Below are 20,526 nucleotides of genomic sequence, written 5' to 3'. Positions count from 1 at the left end.
ATACAGTCAGCTAAGAACTCATTGTCCAGAGACAATCATTAGGTGAAAACCATATTACACAAAACAGTGACTAAAGCAGATCAAATATGAACAAATGCATAACCATCCTCTCCCACTGTCCTTTTGTTACGTTGTAAATCCAGTAGAGGGAGACATCCTCTCAGTATTCACTTCATTCTTCCTCAAACCTGAGGCCTGGCAGACAAGATGATACAGGAGAGGCCCAGGTAGTGCTTTTTAGTGGGTTCATTTAAAAACCTAGACCTCAGGGCAAGTTTTAAAACTTTGTTTCAAGTATTCAGACAAATTAACACTTCCATACATTTTTATTGTCCAGTGTTTAAAAACAATAACAGAACTGACAACTCAAACATTGTACCATTTCAGACATCTCATTCATTGTCTTCGTATAGCAGCCTCATGTTTAAACAATGCTAGAGAAGAGCGGTCCAAAGACGCTTGAAAGACCAGTGATCCAGAACACCTTTATTCAGGCATGTTTAACTGGGGCTAGGGCTAAACTGCTGAAAGTGGCACTCCAGAAGCAGGAATGGACACATCCTAAACAGTGCATTCAAAACCTCTTAATTTTCCACATTTTGTTGCAGCCTTATGCAAAAATCCTTGATATTTTTATGTCAATCTGCATGTCATTCCCATGATGACTAAGCGCCAATCTGATAAAAATTAATTTTAGGAAAGTGGCTCTCTAGGAACAAAAGAAGAACCCTGTTCTAGGAATCTCCACTAAAGGAAGATTTTATATTTGTAACCATGTACAATACATTTATGTATAATGTTAACAGTGAGCACTGATCCCTTTTAACATTTAAAAAAAAGCTGGAACAGAAAACGTGATTTCTGAAGATCTTCACACATGTTTCCTACAACAACAGAAAGAGGTGTCAAACAAATGATGAAATTCAACAGTAAATAGTTTAAATAAAGTGTAGCAGGCTTCTTTGTCAGATTTTTGCAGACCGTCTCAACAAAAATCAGTGCCAACCCTGCATATGCTATCCCAAGATTAAAAGACATCACAGAGAAACGCTTCTGCTATGATGGTATCAACTTGGTTCACAACACTGAAGTTATGATTAAAGCTTACCCACAATAGGATGATCTCGATGGACCTTTCAAATTCTCAATCTTATTTACCTCATCCTGTAAAGATAGTTTACAAAAAAAAATTAAATCAGGTCGAAATAATGTGACCAATATCAAAATCAACAAAATAGCATTAACAACCCATTTTACTTGCCTAACATCACACAATTTATAATAAAAAAAAAAAGTGAGGCTGTATGTTGCTGACTGGGACAATTGCCGACTCAAGAAATTGATGAATATATATATATATATATATATATATATATTATTTATTTTTTTAATGGGAAAGTTGAACTTCTCATTAGAATCACATGCGCTGTGCACGGTAAAACATTATGAGCGGAGGATGTGGGGTCAAAACTAATCTTACCTCAGCAGTACTGGCCGTTGGGATCGAGGCATTTTGGGGTCTTGTGTGACCTGCAACAACAATCCTAGTTAGAAACTCAAGCCTGCAACCACAAGAAACACTTTTGACTTGAGTGTTCGCCCTCAGACTAGGCCTGCCTCATTGTGTGAGCACAGACCACTCTCAGAAGGCACGGCTTGACCTGTGCTGCACAGCAGGAGTCACTAAAACAGCCAAACCTGCAGGAGCACAAACGGCAGCACCTTTCTCTTCCAGCAGAGTAACACTAGCTCAGGCATGGACTGGCCTGCACAGCTGACTACCGCTGGGCTCCCAAAACACAGAGAAACATCAAACTTACATCGGAGCTACAGCAGCTGGAGAGTCCTCATCTGGAGTAAATCCAGAGCACATTCAGCCTCCTAAAACAAGAAAGCAGCGCATATAAACACCGTACTACAGTGGACGTTTGTATAATGTGACGGTACATACGGGGCTACGGCCATTTAACCCCTTAACCGTCACCGTCCCACCTGTGGGACGCTTGGCGCTCTTTTTGTTGTTGTCCTTTTTCTCTATAAAAACTTTTAGTAATCATCATAAATTATATATCATTTGAAAGCTTAGAAGCCCAAGATTCATCCTGTGAAAACCATTTTGAAATCGGAGATTGCGTTACCATGGAAATGGTACTTTAAAATCTTATGGCGGTCTCCTCCCCCTTAGTGGACAGTGTCAAGTGTCATATTACAAAATGCATTACGGTCTTTTAGAATCAAAACTTTATAATCTTGGCAACAAACATATCATTGGAAAGGTCTGAGTCTCAGGATTCCATATTTGGTGGTTATTTTGAGATAGTAGTAAAATTGACAGAGAAATCTAGGGAAAAATTCTTTAAACAAAATTCAAAGGAGTTTTGATGGCTCCCAGTGGCTGTTTGTGGTATGACGCCCAAAATAAAATCTCACAGGAACCTCAATTTTTTTCATATCAACTTCAAATTTGTAACATAACTTATTTAGACACAAGGCTTTAATTTTATACCAATTTTAGAGTAAAACCTGTTATGAAAAATATTTATAATAAATAAAATAAAGTTAATATAGCGCATTTTATTTACAGTACATTAAAACTTCTATAACGTTTTGATACTTTAATTTTTTGAAAAAAATTCCACTTTTGACAAATTCTGCTTTTTTTCTTCTTTAAAAAGAGACCAACCTTAAGTCTATATTCCAAAGTGTTTTTAAAAAACAACTATTTAAATTTGGATAGTGCACTTTAATGCCCATTTTAAAAAATGGGGTGACAGTTAAGGGGTTAAACTACAAATACCAACAACAAACGCGTTCCTGACATGGACCACGGGATTAGAGTGACTTGTCTGTTTTTAAAGTAGTTTTATTTCTGCAGCAACAACCAAACTGCTAAAAAAAACAGCCACGTGCCAAACCCCGCGCGCACGAGTTCGTATCTAACATTTCGAAGCAGACCTCTTCAGACTAGTTTGAAACACTTATTCTACAAGCTGTACGCATCGATTTGTTGTTTTAACAAAACGTACCTTCTTGTAACCGCCTGACTTTCTCATTTTTGTAAGCTCTAGCGCACTCCCGCTGAACCATCGCAGAACTGAGAGAGCGCGCACAGTAGCGCGCCAGCATTTATAGCGCTGCCGCAAACCATCGAAGAAGAGCGAGCGTGGTGACATCACGTGTGACGTCTGATTCGCGAACGAATCTATCTTATGAACTGAATCTTTGTGATGACTCATTCGAATCCATTCGCAAAGCGTTTGTTGCTCTCTCCGCTCGTCACTCTACCAAAGTTGGTTCGCATTCGCAACCTGCCTTAAAAAACAAACTAACAAGAGATTAGAAAGAAGAGGAACCTCTCTAAATTACAGGCTAGACAATCCGTTGTCCTGTCTGCATGATAGTATTTTATTCGCCGCCTAATGTCAGTGTTGGGATAATCAAAAGTGTAACTATAATAAAATGTCAAATTCTGACTCTAGATCCGCGACTGTGGACAGTTATATGAACATATGATATATGATAAATTATACCACTTAATGTAATGTGAATAAATCATTTAACATTCCTCAGAGAGGAGCACAAACCCAGTTACTGATTCATTCCACTGTACCTTCCTTTGACTCATTGTCAGACATTTTTGCACTTTTTCAGCTTCAGTAACTTAACATCATCTCAAATGAGATTTTAATGGAATTATCAAGGTTTTTTTTACTGTTTAAAAAGAAAAAAACACACATATTTCAAAATGATATACACAATAAAAGTGATACAAAATACAAAAAAAACCCCATATCTATATATAAAATATAACAACACACCACATAAAAATCTGGGACACTGATTTATTGAAGCCTGTATCAACAGTTTTTGCAGTGAATGAATGACTGAGAGAGGACAAAAGGGAGAAATGCAGTGTGTGTAAAAATGTCTTGCCAGTTTGATTTAATAGTCAAGAAAGAGATGAATGAATACGGAGAAAAAAAAAAAAGTATATTGTAGTATGTAGGCCTTTATAGCCTACTGTACAAAGTATGCAAATTATGTTACAAAATAATACCTAAATGACCTATTATTAAAATGTACAGTATACAACACAGTACAGTGGGTGCAACACATGTGGGTGCAATACTGTATCCCACAACAGTACAGTGGGTGCAATACTGTATCCCACAATGCAGTGCACATGACTTATCCTTCCATATTCCAGAAAACCAGCTGACACGTCACAGTAATGTGACTCCTATCAGACACCATGAAGTGACTTTTCTGAGTGACACACACTGAGCAAATCAACACATTCATGAGGACATGAGTGAATACTTGTTTGCATAATGCAAGTACATCTTATATGTCACTAATAAACTGTATTTGAGTTCAGAGAGGTCTAACACCTCTTACAGACCTATTACGTTTTGAGTTTTCCAGAAGTTTCGTTGCATTTCCCACAGAATAGTGATGTCACTGACAGAGATTGATCAAACCAGCAAAGCACATGTGTGCATGGATACACAGACAAGACAGCAGTGGTTTATTGCCTTTCCCAAGATTTCTGGCGTCATTATGTCCTATAAAAGGATCGTTCCCACTGAGACCCCAAGTCTAGCATCTTTTCCTTTCCCGTCTCCCGCTGTTCAGATGGGGATTCTTGACCATGCCTGAAGCATCACCATGGCAACATTTACAAGTCGGGAGTGACTGTGTCAAGAGAAGGGGATGAGAGATCAGGGGCCTCTGAGTGCAACCGAGGGCCACAACATAACGAGGACTGCAAAATAAGAGGAAGTTTCAGGACCTTCTGGTTCATTTGCCAACCCTGACCTTATCATTTTGGCACATTGAACAAGTGAGAACAATAACATACAACGTAGCTCCCCTATTACCACCACCACTGAACTTCACAAAATTAGAATTTTATATGTCCTTTCATCCAACCCATCCAAGTGCACACACACACACAGCAGTGAGTAGTGAACACACACACACACACACACACACACACACACACACACACACACACACACACACACCATGAACACACAGTTGGGGGTTCGGTGCCTTGCTCAAGGGTCTCATCTCATTCGTGGTATTGCTGTAACCTTCATTATATTAGCCAGCATTAAGTTAGTGTTAAATAGCTGTTTGCAAGGCTAACAACAGTAACCTAAAACAATTATTTACTACTAGATGCATTTTAAAAAGAACACAGACTTGCAGTAAGAATAACAGTAAATTCATCATTTATTTCAAATTCTCATTATTTACAAATACAAACATTACAAATGGCAGCTGTTTTTGATTCTGTTAATTTAACATTTCATATAAACAAAACACACAATTACAGCATATTACCACAAGCACAGTTTCTGCCAGCATTAAATCTCTCTTTCATCTGTAAAGTGCATCAGAGTTGAAGGAACCCAACAAGTACAACAATTTACTTCAACATATTTGCTTTGGGATCTTGAATTATTACATGCATGCTTTTAAATGAAGTTCTGCATCATTATTTTGTACCTGTAACTCAAGTAAACAGTCAGTTTGACCTGAGGGCAAGTTAAAATCAATATCCCACACGTGACACGAGCGTCCAGTCACTTACTGTGCTCTGTATGACTGTGGCTGCTCTATTTTCGACATTTTAACATCGCAGACAAAACACATATTGAAAGAAGGTTCTGGCAGGAACCCTTCTGATGTGCGCCGTTACCTGCACAGAGCACTCGAGTGTTCAGAGGTAGAGCTAGAGACAGTGCTGGACGAGACTCTCCTGACAGTCCTGAAACGGGAGGCGAAACTCGCAGTGACCTGAATCACAGAAGAGCTCTGAAAGAAGCCGTCATTCTGCTCGGATCCATTACAGTGCCCTGCAGACCCAGTGAATGGCTCCTTTATTCACTGGCAAGTTGACCGCTCACACAAAAAACTCTGACATCCACCAACTAGTAATGTCGCGAACGCAGAGATAACATCATCAAACTGCTACGAGGAGTCCCAGATATCATCTCCACATGGGTTGGGCAGCAGCTTTGGGAATTTTCGGCCCTGGGATTCTGGCGCCTGGGGTCTTGTTTGTCTTGGCTTTGGCTGCACTTATGATGGCCGTGCGGATCGTCTTTGCAGTCGTAGCAGCGGTGGGAGAGTGAATGGTGTGGAGAGTCTGGAACTCAGAGTTGGGCGCAAGCCGTTTGGACACACGAAGTGGAGAGCCCCTTACAAACGGCTCCTTATCCTGATTCAACTTCTCAGTGGCGCTATCTTTTTGTTTCCCTGTATTACACGAGCCGTTTACCTTCTGGGCCGCACTACCGCCGCGCTTGAGTTCATTTTGAACGCCGGCGAAGCGCGTCGCTAGCGATGTGCGAATGGACTTGGGGTGTGTAGGGGAAGGACGTGATACCTGACTAGCTGAGAAGCCGTCGGCAGGAGTGGGTTCTGCCTTTGTGCGCACTCTTGGGATCCCGCTGCTGTTGGAGGGCCCTCCTCGTTGTACCAGCAGTCTTTTGGTTGGTCCTCGAGTAGGTGTCTTTCCATCGCGCTCCTCGGCTTCCCGCTCTTTCTTCCATTTGGAGCAGTGATTGGTGGTTGGCCGCGTCACAGATGGAGAAAGGCTCTCGTAGGAGCGTAGGCCCTTCACTAAGGTGTGGCACTCCAGCGTCTCTCCAATCCCAGAGTAACCGTGCTCTCTTCCTGTGCTACAGGGCTCCTGCGACAGAGGAGGACTATCTTCAGGAGGAGAAGATACACTTGGCCATGTCTCTCCTGACAGACTAGCGGCCGTTTTGGCTTCTGTCTGTGGTGTTACTCCCTTTTGAGATGGAGACACTTTGTCATTTATACGATCTTTATTCTTAGCACTCGCCGAGGTATCGGTCTCTATCTGTGTCAGCCTTTCAGAGGTGTCTTGAACCAGCTTCTCAACTTTCAAAACTTTGTTATGGGATAGTCCTGTGAGCGGCGAGACATTCACCCCCAGCTGCTGATGTGACGTGATACTTGTTTGTCCCAAAGCAACAAAGGCGTTACCGCCGGGGACTGTCCTTGTACTCAACCTAGAATGGCTTTTCATAGCGTTTGAGGAAGCCACTGCATCTGTGCTTAACCGCTGAATTTGTTTGAACTTATTTATCCCTTGTTTAGTTGCCTCAGTGTCTGCATCATTCTTCTGTCGCGAATGTCTAAGCTCTGATTCTCTGCAGAGATTGAGAACGTGATGGTTTCCAGTGGTTTCTGGTTCGCAGTGCTGTTGGTTACTAGATTTCATATTTCTCTCGCCGGAGCGGAGGAAGTATTGTGAGAGTCTGCGCAGGCTGCGGCGGCTCCCCGTGTAACTCAAGCTCCTCTGCAGCGCGTGCTCCAGCTCAGAAGACTCCTGCTCCACTTCCAGTCCGGTGCACAGAGCCAGAGATCGACGCTTCTCCACATTCTCACGCTCACGTGCCAAACGCCGCTGCTCTTGTAATTCCCTCTCCGTGTTCTCCTGTTAGGAAACAAATATGAACAAATCATGTATGTGTGATTTTTTATTTCCATAAATCGGTTTAAACCAGCCATTTTAATGAACTGATTCATATATTTAAGTCATCACTTAAAATGTCCATGGAACCCACATGTAGCCTATTAAAAAATACATGGTGTATATTATACAAATAAATACAGTGTATAATACCACATACAGTTGGTGGATATTATTTATTAAGTGCCTTTATTTTGCCATTTAACTTTTATTTTTGCCTATTTACATGCTTTTTATTAGCATCATCTGTAACTAGATTTTTACCATATACTGTATTTTACTTTGTAAAAAAAAATGAAAAACAATTATTTTCAATTTAATGTTTAATGTTTGAATGACTCTTTGGTTGAAATGATTCAATGATGCAATATGATTGGGATTCACATATCAAATAAAGCTGATGTTTTCCTGTTGTCTAGTAGAGAAAAATAATATTTTCAATAACATTACCACGCTATCCAAACAATTAAGCATCAGTTAAGTGGCTGCAATGAGTCACATTTACATGAAAAATATTTAAAATATTTTTGTAAGAACAGACTTTTAGATTAAGGCTTTTGCAGCTCTAGCTTCAGGCAAGTACTTTGGACATTTTAAACTTTATTTGGTTGTTGTAATTTTAAAAGACAGTGCAGTCACGGGGATGCTGCTCACCTGCACGGCTCTTTGGAAGCGATTGCAGAAGCAGTGGAAGATATGACAGGCCTCCTCCAGTTTGAAGGACTTGTCATCTTCACAGAAGAAATCCACAAGTGCCTTACTGGTCCTCTGTAAGCTTTCCAGCTCACCCCGAGCTTCCTGCAGCTTCACTCCCGCAACCTGAACGAAGACATGATGAACTGAAAAGACACTTCAGCATCAGTGAATATGATCCCGGCATTAATAGGAACAAACCTCTAGAAATGTTCTGGTCTGCTGCTCGATTTCAGCATCAGCCTGAGCTCTGACTCGGAGATCAGCGACTCTGCTTTGTAGTCGAGAGAGCTCCTCCACCACAGACTCTTCTGACAGCCTGACCAGGAGAAAAACAACAACAAAACGTTTAGCGATTTAACTTTTCTTTCTAATATTAAGCACTGAGGAACATGATGTCCTAAGTGCAATATTTGTGAAGTATTTTAAAAAAGAAGCAATTTCACAAAACCCATGAAAACTGTGTCAGCAAATAAATAAATAACAATAAAAAATAAAAATTAAAAAAAAAGTCACAAAAATCAAAACCAAAATTATGTCAAAAAAAAAAAATCAAAGCCTATTTTTAAATCATTATTTTCTAAGTTTCTCCAGATTTTCTTCATTAAAAGGTTAGTTCACCCAAATATTAAAATGATGTCATTAATGACTCACCCTCATGTTGTTCCAAACCCGAAAGACCTCACACACAGTTGCTGAATAAAGTCGTGATTTTTGTTATTTTTGGACCAAAATGTATTTTCGATGCTTCAGTATATTCTAACCGGACCCTCTGATGTCACATGGACTACTTTGATGATGTTTTTTTGACCTTTTGGACATGGACAGTATACCGTACATACATTCTCATGGAGGAACAGAAAGCTCTCGGACTAAATCTAAAATATCTTACGAAGATGAACGGAGGTCTTCGGGTTTGGAGTCATTAATGACATAATTATTAAAAAATTTTAACATAACTAACCCTAAAAAACAAAATAATCTAAAAAATTCTTTATAAAATGGTAACAAATTCATAATCAATCATGATCCATTGATATTCTACTGGATTGGGAGCTTGGGGAATTTTTAACACTTTTAAAAGTTTGTTTGTATCCTGACCTTGAAGCTGGACTGACGTGACTCAAGCGGCTGGGAAACATCAGCAAATCTTTATCCTTCTTCACGGCCTCCTGAAAGTGAGAATTTTTCATTTATCCAGTCCATCACAATAACCACAGCAGCTTTGTTTACTTTAATTTAATCTATTAAAGCGTGGCTCGTTACATGTTTACCAGTGACACTTACCATGGCGACAAAATGGAGGAGGTTCATGCCTGGTTTGTTGGCTTTGGTGTCGGCCAGTTTGAGTAAAGAGGAAATCCTGAATCCTGCAGCATTCCCAGCATAACCACCCTGAGAGCACAAGAGACCTCAGACTGGCTTCCTACCGGGAGATTTTGCCAGTAAGTGTGGATGCATAAGCGTCAGATAAAACACTTACAGCGTTCATGTAGTTTCCCGCCTTGAGCACCAGTCGCAGGATGTAGTGAAGCTCCGGGCAGCTCAGCAGCTCTGCACAAACAACACATAAGCGTCAACCCTCCATCAGGATACACTTACACCATCAAATACCAGAACAAAACTCCATGAAAGGCTGAGCACAAGATCTCCGATACTTTGTGGCTCGCACGTAAACTTCATTTAGGAGGTGAGCTACAGCTTTCAGGTCCAAACAAATCAAGAGAGAGGAAGTTTTTACCTCGAGCCGCCTCCCGCAGACATCTGGCCGCCGCACAGAGGGAGGTCACCGCAGGGTCAAACTCCTGCTGGAGGATCATGACGTCTAGATGCATGCGAAAGCTAGAGAGGATGATGATGATGATGATGATTATGACAATGAGGAAAGAGTGAAAGAAACTATGAGTGTTTATAGTCCTGAACTCTTACCTGGGTAACTCCACCAGTGAGAGAATGAAGAGATCCGGCTCTGCCAGTAAATTACGGTCACCGCTGAACTTTTTCAATCTGGCCTCCTGGACAAAAAGAAACACAAATACAAAGTAGATTTATATGTGATGATGAATACGGCACAGCGTATACTAGGGTTGCACAGTACATCGGAAATACAGAAGTATAGATACAAAAGGCAATACCAGTATTAGATTCACTGGTTATAACCAAGCCTGTCAACTTTGGCTGCCTGATTGAAGTGAGATTTTGATGACATGGACTGAATAAATCACACACACCACTATTTGAGGTTCCAACAGGATCCAACTTTTCATTTTTAATTTCATTAATACTGTAATAATCACATATAAATCCTTTACAAACACCATCAATAACCCCAAATATTTAATTCACTGCACTTATTTCTCTTCTGAGCTCCATCTGTTTCATACATGTCTTTGAATTTAAAGGCTACTCCCTTCCCTTGCAGTTAGGATAAGAGTACAAGAGTTATGCAAGTTATATGCTTTTAATACACAAAGGCATTTTCTTTACTGTAAATGAAAGATTGCTTCTGCCACAGTGCACATATTCCACTAATCCACATTTATCACCTGCCAGAGTGGCCAGTGCATCTCTGAGTATTTCTGTATTCATTTACATAAACTCAGCAAAAAAAGAAATAGCCCTTTTTCAGGATACTGTATTTTAAAGATAATTCAGTAAAATCCAAATAAACTTTACAGATGCACATGCACCTGTGGAACAGCTCCTAAGACACTTACAGTTTACAGGTGGCACGTAATTAAGACGACAGTGATATCTTAGGACCTTAAAGAGACTTTTCTACTGAAAAGCACTGAAGAAAAGATGCCCCAGGTCCAGGTGAACATGCCACAGTCCTGCTGCAGGAGACACGAGGACCGAAGATGTGGCCAGAGATATAAAATGGACATCACTTGGAAAGTCACCTCTGATAAACTGCTCTTAATTGTAATATAGAAACATTATTTTTCTGTGAAGCTGCTTTGCAACGATGTGTATCATGAAAAGCGTTAAACAGGTACATACAAGATACTCACTGCAACTTTTAATATTGGCCCCTCTTTGTACAGGGACTCTTTCAGTTTGTCACATGCCTGTCAAACTTGTTCAGTTTGTCTCAGTGGTTTAAATTATGTTAAAACAAACATTTACACATGATAAGAAATTAGCTGGAAATAAAAGTAGTTGAATTTGAGAGTACGTTTCTTTTTTTTTTTGCTAATTTGAATATTTACGGAATATTTGAATTATGAATTAACACTATTGTGTGGTACCATGACACTTTGTATAGTGTCACTATATACGTTTATGGTATCGTGACAACCCGAAATGCACTTTTTCCTCCCAATAGTAACTGTAACCACATCCAGTTATACTTCTAGAAAAAAATGTTTTAATCCAGTTTTGGTCAATTTTTTTTTTTTTTTTTACATTTCTCTAGACTTCCCTAGAGTGCACTGCACTGTGCAACACAGGATTCTATACGGTGTGCTGCACATGTTTCACACAGCTCCTCCATATAATGGCAAGTACACACTGTATTCTCAGCAGTGCTGCAAGGGGCTATAGCAGACATCAAGGCCCTGATACACTCTCTGTGAAGTTCTTCATTCAGCGGTAAAAGGAAATTCGAAATAGCTGCATAATGGTATACTGTTAGCAAACAATCTGATACCATGCACACAGCTGGAAGTGCTGTTTAGAAGAGTGTAATTGTGTGCTGTGTACAATGCTCTCAATTACACAATATAAATGACAGTTTCTGATAATCAGAAACTGGAACAGGAGATCATGCAGAGTAAACAGAAGATTTCAAACAAGCAGCATCACGTCTAATTCCTTTTAATATGAACCAGACTGAAGCGTGAAAGCACAGACGTGTCTGTTTCTGTGAAGCGTGGTGTCAGAGAGGATACAATACCTCTTCATTATCAGGCAGTAGCTTGCAGAGTTCTGCCAGTTTCTCGGCTCCGTAACGGTCTCCGGCCCCTCGTCTCACGTCCTCCACAATCTCCCTAGCAGCACTGAAGGAAGAGGAAACACTGAGAATTACATCCCTTTCAAGCAAAAAAAAAATAAAAAAAAATATTTCCAACAAAAAATACTTTGCCACTTAGTTAGAAAAATAGTTTTAGACTTTTTTAGTACTTCAATTTAAACTAATCCAAAATGAGAAATGCTGCTTTGGCAACTTTTTTAATTGCAAGAAATTAGTTAACAATAATAACACTGGTTAACGTATGCAATTACACTGGACGTTATGGGGCAAGTGTCCCTTTCTGTTTTGGTGTCTATAAAAACAAATCAAGAAAACTAATATTAAATATACTATGTTTATTAGATTCAGTACCCACTTAATGTAGCAGAAGATCCGCTTCTCAATATTATTAACTAGTCGTTATCTTGAGGTCACGTCCCAAAACCATTCAAGCTGGCGGTTATTAAACCTCTTATTAAGAAACACCAACTACATCCTAGTGAACTGGCAAATTACAAATCAAATACAAATCTCAAATATAAAATATAAAAAAAATTAGAAAAAGCTCAATCTTCCCAATTCCTCCAAAAAAAGCAAAAAAATTATCTCTATGAAGAATTCCAGTCAGGTTTCAGGCCCCATCATAGCACAGAAACTGCACTTGTTAAAATTACAAATGACTTGCTTCTTGCGTCAGACCAAGGCCGCATCTCATTGCTAGTATTACTTGATCTAAGTGCTGCGTTCGACACCATAGATCACGACATACTCATAGATAGATTACAAAACTATACAGGTATTCAAGGGCAGGCTTTAAGATGGTTTAGATCCTACCTGTCCGATCGCTACCACTTTGTTTATTTAAATGGAGAGTCATCTCATTTATCACCAGTAAAATATGGAGTGCCACAAGGATCTGTCCTAGGTCCTCTGCTATTTTCAATATACATGTTGCCCCTTGGTAATATTATTAGAAAATACAGGATTAGTTTCCGTTGTTATGCTGATAATTTGATACTCAACTATATATCTCAACGAGACCAGATGAAACTTCTAAATTATCTAAGCTAACAGAGTGTGTTTAAAATGTAAAAGATTGGATGACCAATAATTTTCTCCTATTAAATTCAGATAAGACAGAGATATTACTTATTGGACCAGAAAACATTACACAGAATCTCGTAGATTACAATTTGCAATTAGACGGATGTACTGTTACTTCCTCTACTGTCAAAAATCTGGGTGTTATATTAGACAGTAACTTCACAGTTACAGTAAAATCATATTTCCCATGTTACAAAAACAGGGAGATATATTCTTACATCTTAGAAACATTGCCAAGCTATGAAACATGTTACCTGTTTCTGATGCAGAAAAGCTAGTTCATGCATTCATGACCTCTAGACTGGACTATTGTAATGCACTGCTAGCTGGTTGTCCTGCATCTTCAATAAACAAGCTACAGGTAGTCCAAAATGCAGTGGCTAGAGTCCTTACCAGGTCAAGAAAATATGATCATATTATCCCCAGTTTTACAGTCTCTGCACTGGCTACCTATTAAGTTCCGTATCAGTTACAAAATATTATTACTTACTTATAAGGCCCTTAATGGTTTAGCTCCTGCGTACCTAACTAGTCTTCTACCACGCTACAATCCATCACGCTCCCTAAGGTCACAAAACGCTGGACTTTTGATAATACCTAGCAAAGTCCACTAAAGGAGGTAGAGCTTTTTCACATTTGGCTCCCAAACTCTGGAATAGGCTTCCTGACACCGTTCAGGGTTCAGACACAATCTCTCTGTTTAAATCTAGATTAAAGACACATCTCTTTGGCCAAGCATTCAAATAATGCATCTCATAATCTTGGACTTCAATTATGTCTGATCAAATGCACATTATTATTCTTTAGCTCGGGGTAAACAAATTATTTTTATTTGCTTGGAACAGCAGCTACACTAATTATGTTTTTATTTGTTTCTCTGTTATTGCCTAACTAGGATTTACACAAGCTTCAGTCTAGATCCAGAACACCCGAGAAGAGATGATGCCAACCCTGAAACAACACACAATACTACCATATTTTGCTATAAGTTTGATTGCATCATATAATAATTGCTTTTAATAGTGTTCATCGTCTGTTTGATTACGTCTTTAACTGATTTTTCCATACATTTCTGCCATATGTACATTGACTGACAGTCACCACTGATAAGCTACTACTAAATATATTGTAGGAAACTTAATTTTCTGTAAAACTAACTTCAAAATATTTTAAACTGTAAACTTAAATTGAACTAACAGAGAAAGGTCAGAGAGAGATTTTAACACACTAACTTCAATATTGTTTACATTTTGTGGTAATACTTGCAAAATACTGTTTTTTTTTTTAACATTTCACCAGTGCAACACCTTGCCCCCAGACTTTCATTATAAATGCATTACTGTAAACATTATTTTTTTTCTCTCTCTCTCTACGAAGAATACACTTTGTGTGGTATTCAGCTAAATAAATTTTATATCTGGACAGAGTTTTGAATCTGGTCCCGTTGACTTAATGAGGTCATACTTGATAGTCAATCCAGCTTCACTTGGTTCCTCAGGCCAGAGGAAAGAAAGGACACACACACACACACACACACACACACACACACACACACACACACACACACACACACACACACACACACAAACGTCAAGCCCACAGCTGGTTCTTTTGCTTGAGTCAAAAGCAGCTTAACAAGACCACACTGTTATATGTTTTTTTTATGAGCTAATTGTTAATATCAGAGAATACTGAAGGCTCTTGTGGGTTCCTCATTGAGTGCGAAATGAAAAAATGAAAGGGTACGTGGGTCTGCGGCAACAAAGACCTGCTTTGGCCACGGCTGAGCATAATTCATACTACTACAGGGAAATGTGTTTGTCTGCATAAGCACTTCTCTGTAATTCCTCCACATGTTCTGACAGATATCAGTCCCATGGAAGAGCTTTTCAAACTTAAATGGGCACTGCTGCACCCATATATTTACTCAGCAAGCAAGTGCAGACATGAAAAAACAATCCATTTGCATAAAACAAAGACCATTGCACTGAAAGGGAAAAATAATGATTTATGGCTTATGATTTTCTTGCATGAGCTGCTATTACTCTGTAACACTGGAATGGATCACATTTCACTGGAAACACCTGAATCGAAATTGACATATTTAATCTTCGTGCAAATTTTGGGAAGTCACTGGAGAGATCAGGTTCCATTTCTCATCACGGCTCATTTGGCTAAAAAGCAGGTGTGACCTTTGACCACCTTCACTGACCGTCAAACCCAGCTGTTCTGACAGGACAGCATCTTCTCAATACTGTCACCACAGCACTTTTTCATTCACACATCCCTCCTCCATCTGAGAGCAATCAACAGCTCAAACATAAACACAGCCTGTCTAAAGTGTTAAGATGCTCCCTCTCGGACACCTTCACTTCCTGTTTGTAACAAATGGGACTACGTCACTGCCCCTATTTTTAAAACAGCCAATAAAGATCTCTATAGAACAGGGTGGCCAATATAATATATATTAATACATTTACTTTTTGTAGATAAATGCCCAAATATTATCTTTTCAATTGGCCTGGCTGATACTGTTCATAACTAGTTAAAATTAAACCAAAACTTACATTTTCAACTGCCGCAGAAATATCCCAACATTCATGCTGCGTTTTGAGTCAAGCAGCGTAACCTGCAAATACAATTTATTGTAATCAGCACACAAATCCACATAAAAGTGACCACGTAGTTTAAATGAAACAATAGAAGTTGTTTAAAAGTCTTCACTAACCATGCTGTAAATATTGAAAAAAAGGATGCAGCTTATACATTCATCAAATAAAGAGAGAGAAGTTTTGCAAAGACTCCATTGCATTCAACAAGAAGTTAAAACAATAGTTTCTGAACAACTTAACTTTGCCGAAAAAAAAGAGGAATTTTTTGCAAAAAGTCAACTGCCTTTAACAATAAATGAACACAATTACAGCAAATATTTTTTAATTGAACACATGCAGATGGAAGTCTTCTTTAGTATTGCATCGTGCTGTTATTCAGCATCTTTAGCCATAAGTGTGTGAAATTAAAAAAAGTTTAATAAACTTTATAAAACTCTAATCTATTCTTTTCTTGTTCTCATTCGGCTGTATATGAACAGAAAAATGTCCTGTGACTGAAAGTTATCAGATGGTCATGACCTTAAAGCAACATCACAGGGCTTTCATAAGACCAAGTTCATGTTTAAAATATGTAGTTTTGTACATCCTTAGCTCCATCCATGTGTTGGATGATGAAAAAACGTGCTCTTACTTTGTCTACACTCGTCTCTTGTGGAGACCCGCACTGCCGTAAACTACGCCGGAAGCCGCTGGTCCGGTCGGGCTTGACAGCCTCTTTTTGCCCAAAGAGCTCATCCAGAGAGTTCAGGTCAATGGAGAGCTCGCAGTCCTCATCCACAGAGCCGCTCCACACGCTCTTACGGCCCTCCACCCGCTCTTTGGGGATCCGCTCCCAGTTGAGGTTGCGAAGCCGGTGTTTGTGTCCAGAGTCGGCACGGGTCAGACCGCTGGCTGAGACCGGCGGAGGAGGAGGAGGAGGAGGAGGAGGGGGAGGAGGGGGGATCGAGGGTGGCGGGACAGGGATGGTGGCCATGAAAATTCACTTCCTGTTCTTAGGTGTCACCAAAGTATGTTCCATTTAGTTTTCAGACAAATGGTAAACCACAGATGAAGAGTCACTGTCCAGTCTCCTCATATCTGCAGCAGGAAACAAGAGAGACGGACTGAAACAACAACTTTTACCCTGCAAACTCTCTAACAGGCAAAACAAATATATGAGAATAAAAATCTAGATAAACTAGCAACACTAAATAGCTTGAGACTAATCTAGAATTAGTTATGAAACTACAACAAACAGCTGTAACTTATTATATATATATACATAGATAGATAGATAGATAGATAGATAGATAGATAGATAGATAGATAGATATATATATATATATATATATAAATAAAAATCAAAAGTTTGGTAATATTAATATTTTTTTTTTTTTTTTTTTTTTAAATAAGTCTCTTATGCTCACAAATGCTGAATTTATTTGATTAAAATAAAAACAATATAATATTACTATTAAAAATAGTAATATTGTAAAATATAGCTACAATTTAAAATAACTTCTATTTTAATATATTACTTTTTTTTTTTTTTTTTTTGATGTGATACAGATGAATTTTCGAGATGGTCCTCACTGCAGAACACAGGATCCAGTGGGCGTGGGTTGGATCCAGATCCAATTCCTCCCACCTTACATATACCTAAACCTACACGTCTCCACCCCCTGATCCCTAAACCTACCCATCCCCACCCCTAAACCTACCAATCTCCACCCCTAAACCTACCAATCTCCACCCCCAAATGTGGATCCAACCACGCCCCCTGGATCTTGTGTTCTGCAGTGAGGGGCTACTGGAATTTTCAACATCATTACTTTAGTCTTCAGCGTCACGTGATCCTTCAGAAATCATTCTGATTTGCAGATTCGGTTCTCAGTAAACATTTATCATCATCAACTGAACAAACGTGACAGTAAATGCATTCATAATGGTATAAAAGATTTCCATTTCAAATAATTACTGCTCTACTGAACTTTATATTCATCAACAAATCTTGAAAAAAAAAAAAAAAGTATCAGTTTCAACAAAATATTAAGCAGAATAAACTTTTCAGCACTGACTGATTTCCCCCTTAAGCATAAAAAGATCAGTACTGTGTACATACATGACATATACATTTTAACCTAAAAATAACTACCCAGAAATCATCTCGGTTAAATGCAAAAAGTGACAAATCTGAAGCAAAACATCATGTTTAACAACGAGAGCCAAGCTGATCACACCTCCAATAGTATGGCCAGATGGCATTATGCAGTTCATCCTCACTTGCGTGCTTTAAACACACAAGCACCGACCGACAAACAAACCCAAAGTGGGCCTGTGGGGTCAGGCACCTGGCAGCTCTTGTCCCCCAGTTAACAAGAGTATGTGCTTGTGCTGCTGCCAGTGAAGTGTTTAACCTGAGCTTACACTTTCAGAAGGACCCAAGGTGTTGAGAAGTCCCAGCACATGAGAGCGCTCAAGCCCTTCTTCCTCCTCTGAGAAACTCCTGCACACCACACAAACATCTACACACCACACGTGATGCTCCGTCCTGCAGTTAATCCCAATGAGGCCACAGGACAATGACAGAATAACAGAGAAAAAGTGAAGCTGACACAGATTCAGGATTACTGGCAGAGCAAACAAGAGGTTGTGCTGCCAAAACATGAGCACGCTGTAACTGGAATCCATGTGTACGTGCACCTCTAAATACTTACAGTCTGTACCATTTTCCATGAAACCAAAATAAAGTTCTGTTAATGAAAGTATGGGAATTATGTACTAACCAAAAGCTCTTCTCAAACTTCATGAGGTGCATCTTCGGGTGCTTTTAAGCAGTATTCAAGGAGTTCACATGTATGCTGGATATGTATATGCATATTTTAAAGAACATTTCCAGTATGCACTGATGATGTAGACGGTGTGTGTCTCACAAACTTATTAATGTGAGCGAAACCGACCAATGGAGCGGAACTTAACTTGGCATGCAGTGTAACAAAAAAAAAAAAAAAAAAAAAAAAAGCCTTTCGTGCTAGAGACACTAGAAACGCGAACGCGCACCGAATGTATTAACTTACTCGCTCCTATTTAATTCTTTTCAGTTCCACCTGAGCGCGCTCTATCAACCTTTCTTTCTCAAAATAATAATAATAATAATATATAAAAAAATAAAAACGGCAAGCAAAAAGCATGCCTCACATTTTCTACACAGACAGTTTATTTCAATATAGACTTTTTTTTATTCGCTATAAATAAATATTCGCTTTTTGAGAAACTTTATGAAAGTCTTGGAGAGTTGCAGTCGTCCTCGTATTTCCTTATTAAGCCATGTTATTTTGAAACATCTTAGAAATAAACATCTCCGGCAGAAATGAGTAGAACTGAAACACTTGTTTCCCAAACAAGGGAAGAATGTGCAATTAGTGTCGACTTGCCTTAAAATAAATTAAAATGGCAAAGACACGATGGGAAATACTGTTAGATAAAGCCAGTAAAAATACAAACTCTATAAATTCAATTCAAAAAGGTCATGATGGTGAACGGTGCAGCGGAACGAGAGAAGGAGCATAAATAAAACAGTACTTACGGTCCACTTCGTATCATTACGCTTGTGATCCAATTTAGAACAAAATAATAAATAAATAAAAAAAAGCTATAAAAGAATTCCCCGTCCACTGTGAGAGATTCTCATAAAACAACGGCGTCCTGTTAACACGCTCAGTCTACTGAAGCAAAACTCCCAAACTTTCAGTGCGCTCTCTAAGCACGCGCACGCGCACGCGAGAATTTACCAATCCTACTACGGGAACGTCTTAACTCATGAATATTAATTACGTAACGTGACGCTCGCCTCACTGATCTAACACTTTTTTTTAAAACGGTCTGTTTTTAGTTTATGATCTAGCAGAAAGTACACACTGCTAAGTAGTGGATAGTCCTACTAAATAGTAAAAATTACTACATTATTACAAATATTTAAAAAAAATGTTACTAAACGGTCTAGGAAATTATTTTAGCAACCTCAACATAACCTAATTAATATTCATACGCTAGGTCTTCTCCTTAGTAGGATTCTTATTTCGCTATCAAAAAAATTATTATTATCTTTAAATTATGTTGTTAGAATTAAAATATTTAGTGTAGCCTCTACATATTCACACACATTTGATAGATAAATGTACACCCTTGCTTTTGACTCAATAGACATTCTTTCAAACTAACACATAAGACATAATCATAGGACTAATCTTCCCATTAGCAATAAATGTAATCGGCATCTTTTTGAATAAGCAGTGAACAGAACAGGAGTCCTGAGTGTGCACCAGAAGCCGTCGTTATTTAGTATAAATCCACTGATCTCAGTTCAGCTTCATCTTTGGTTAAAAAATACCATAATCCGAGACACAGAAGGCAAAAGTGATTGAGGATCAGTTCTCATACACTGAGAACATTCATATGGGCAGCCTCTGATCTTCTCGGCAGTTTCATTATCAAGGTGAGGCCAGTCACTGCAAGCTTCCTGAGCGCTGGAGAGGGCTTTGATCAGTTCTGGTGATGAGAACCCACGATGAAGTGAGCTGGGAACTGGTCGTGGGAAACAGCACAGTGAGCTTTGCAGCTTTGGCCAGCAGGATACCCAAAATTAGGAGAAACATGGCAACGAGAGGATA

At 39.0% G+C, this 20,526-nt stretch overlaps 1 protein-coding gene, 1 long non-coding RNA gene and 1 other non-coding gene across 3 annotated transcripts; all 3 read right to left on the bottom strand.

Annotated features, from left to right (window-relative positions):
* Positions 1 to 307: 307 nt before the first annotated feature.
* On the bottom strand, positions 308 to 3,171 carry LOC109053875. The gene is made up of 5 exons (XR_006161608.1): positions 3,027 to 3,171; positions 1,821 to 1,881; positions 1,481 to 1,530; positions 1,109 to 1,164; positions 308 to 884 (listed from the first exon to the last, which is right to left on the bottom strand). It is a non-coding gene; the product is annotated as an uncharacterized LOC109053875 (long non-coding RNA).
* LOC122147604 lies at positions 1,592 to 1,789 on the bottom strand. The gene has a single exon (XR_006161694.1). It is a non-coding gene; the product is annotated as a small nucleolar RNA SNORA74 (small nucleolar RNA).
* Positions 3,172 to 5,220: 2,049 nt separating the features above from the next.
* Positions 5,221 to 19,643, bottom strand: LOC109053882 (disheveled-associated activator of morphogenesis 2-like). Its single transcript, XM_042769834.1, has 12 exons — positions 19,443 to 19,643; positions 16,509 to 16,954; positions 15,833 to 15,894; positions 12,105 to 12,207; positions 10,136 to 10,221; positions 9,948 to 10,048; positions 9,690 to 9,760; positions 9,494 to 9,601; positions 9,308 to 9,378; positions 8,408 to 8,525; positions 8,168 to 8,332; positions 5,221 to 7,477 (listed from the first exon to the last, which is right to left on the bottom strand). Exons 2-12 carry the CDS (start codon positions 16,848 to 16,850, stop codon positions 5,999 to 6,001), a joined length of 2,706 nt encoding a protein of 901 aa, XP_042625768.1. The 5' UTR covers positions 16,851 to 16,954; positions 19,443 to 19,643; the 3' UTR covers positions 5,221 to 5,998.
* Between the last annotated feature and the right edge of the window lie 883 nt (positions 19,644 to 20,526).

The sequence above is a fragment of the Cyprinus carpio genome, chromosome A14 (genome assembly GCF_018340385.1).
Source record: "Cyprinus carpio isolate SPL01 chromosome A14, ASM1834038v1, whole genome shotgun sequence".
Lineage (NCBI taxonomy): Eukaryota > Metazoa > Chordata > Actinopteri > Cypriniformes > Cyprinidae > Cyprinus > Cyprinus carpio.
Note: the sequence above shows the minus strand (reverse complement) of the source record. Positions and strands in the feature narration are given on the sequence as shown.

Excerpts from the sequence above, each read along its gene's own strand:
- LOC109053882 (XM_042769834.1), bottom strand. The coding sequence starts at position 16,850 with ATGGCCACCATCCCTGTCCCGCCACCCTCGATCCCCCCTCCTCCCCCT. Across the intron at positions 12,208-15,832 it reads TTTCTGCGGCAGTTGAAAAT|TGCTGCTAGGGAGATTGTGG; the intron begins GTAAGTTTTGGT and ends CTCTTCCTTCAG. Across the intron at positions 9,761-9,947 it reads TCTGCGGGAGGCGGCTCGAG|AGCTGCTGAGCTGCCCGGAG; the intron begins GTAAAAACTTCC and ends TTGTTTGTGCAG.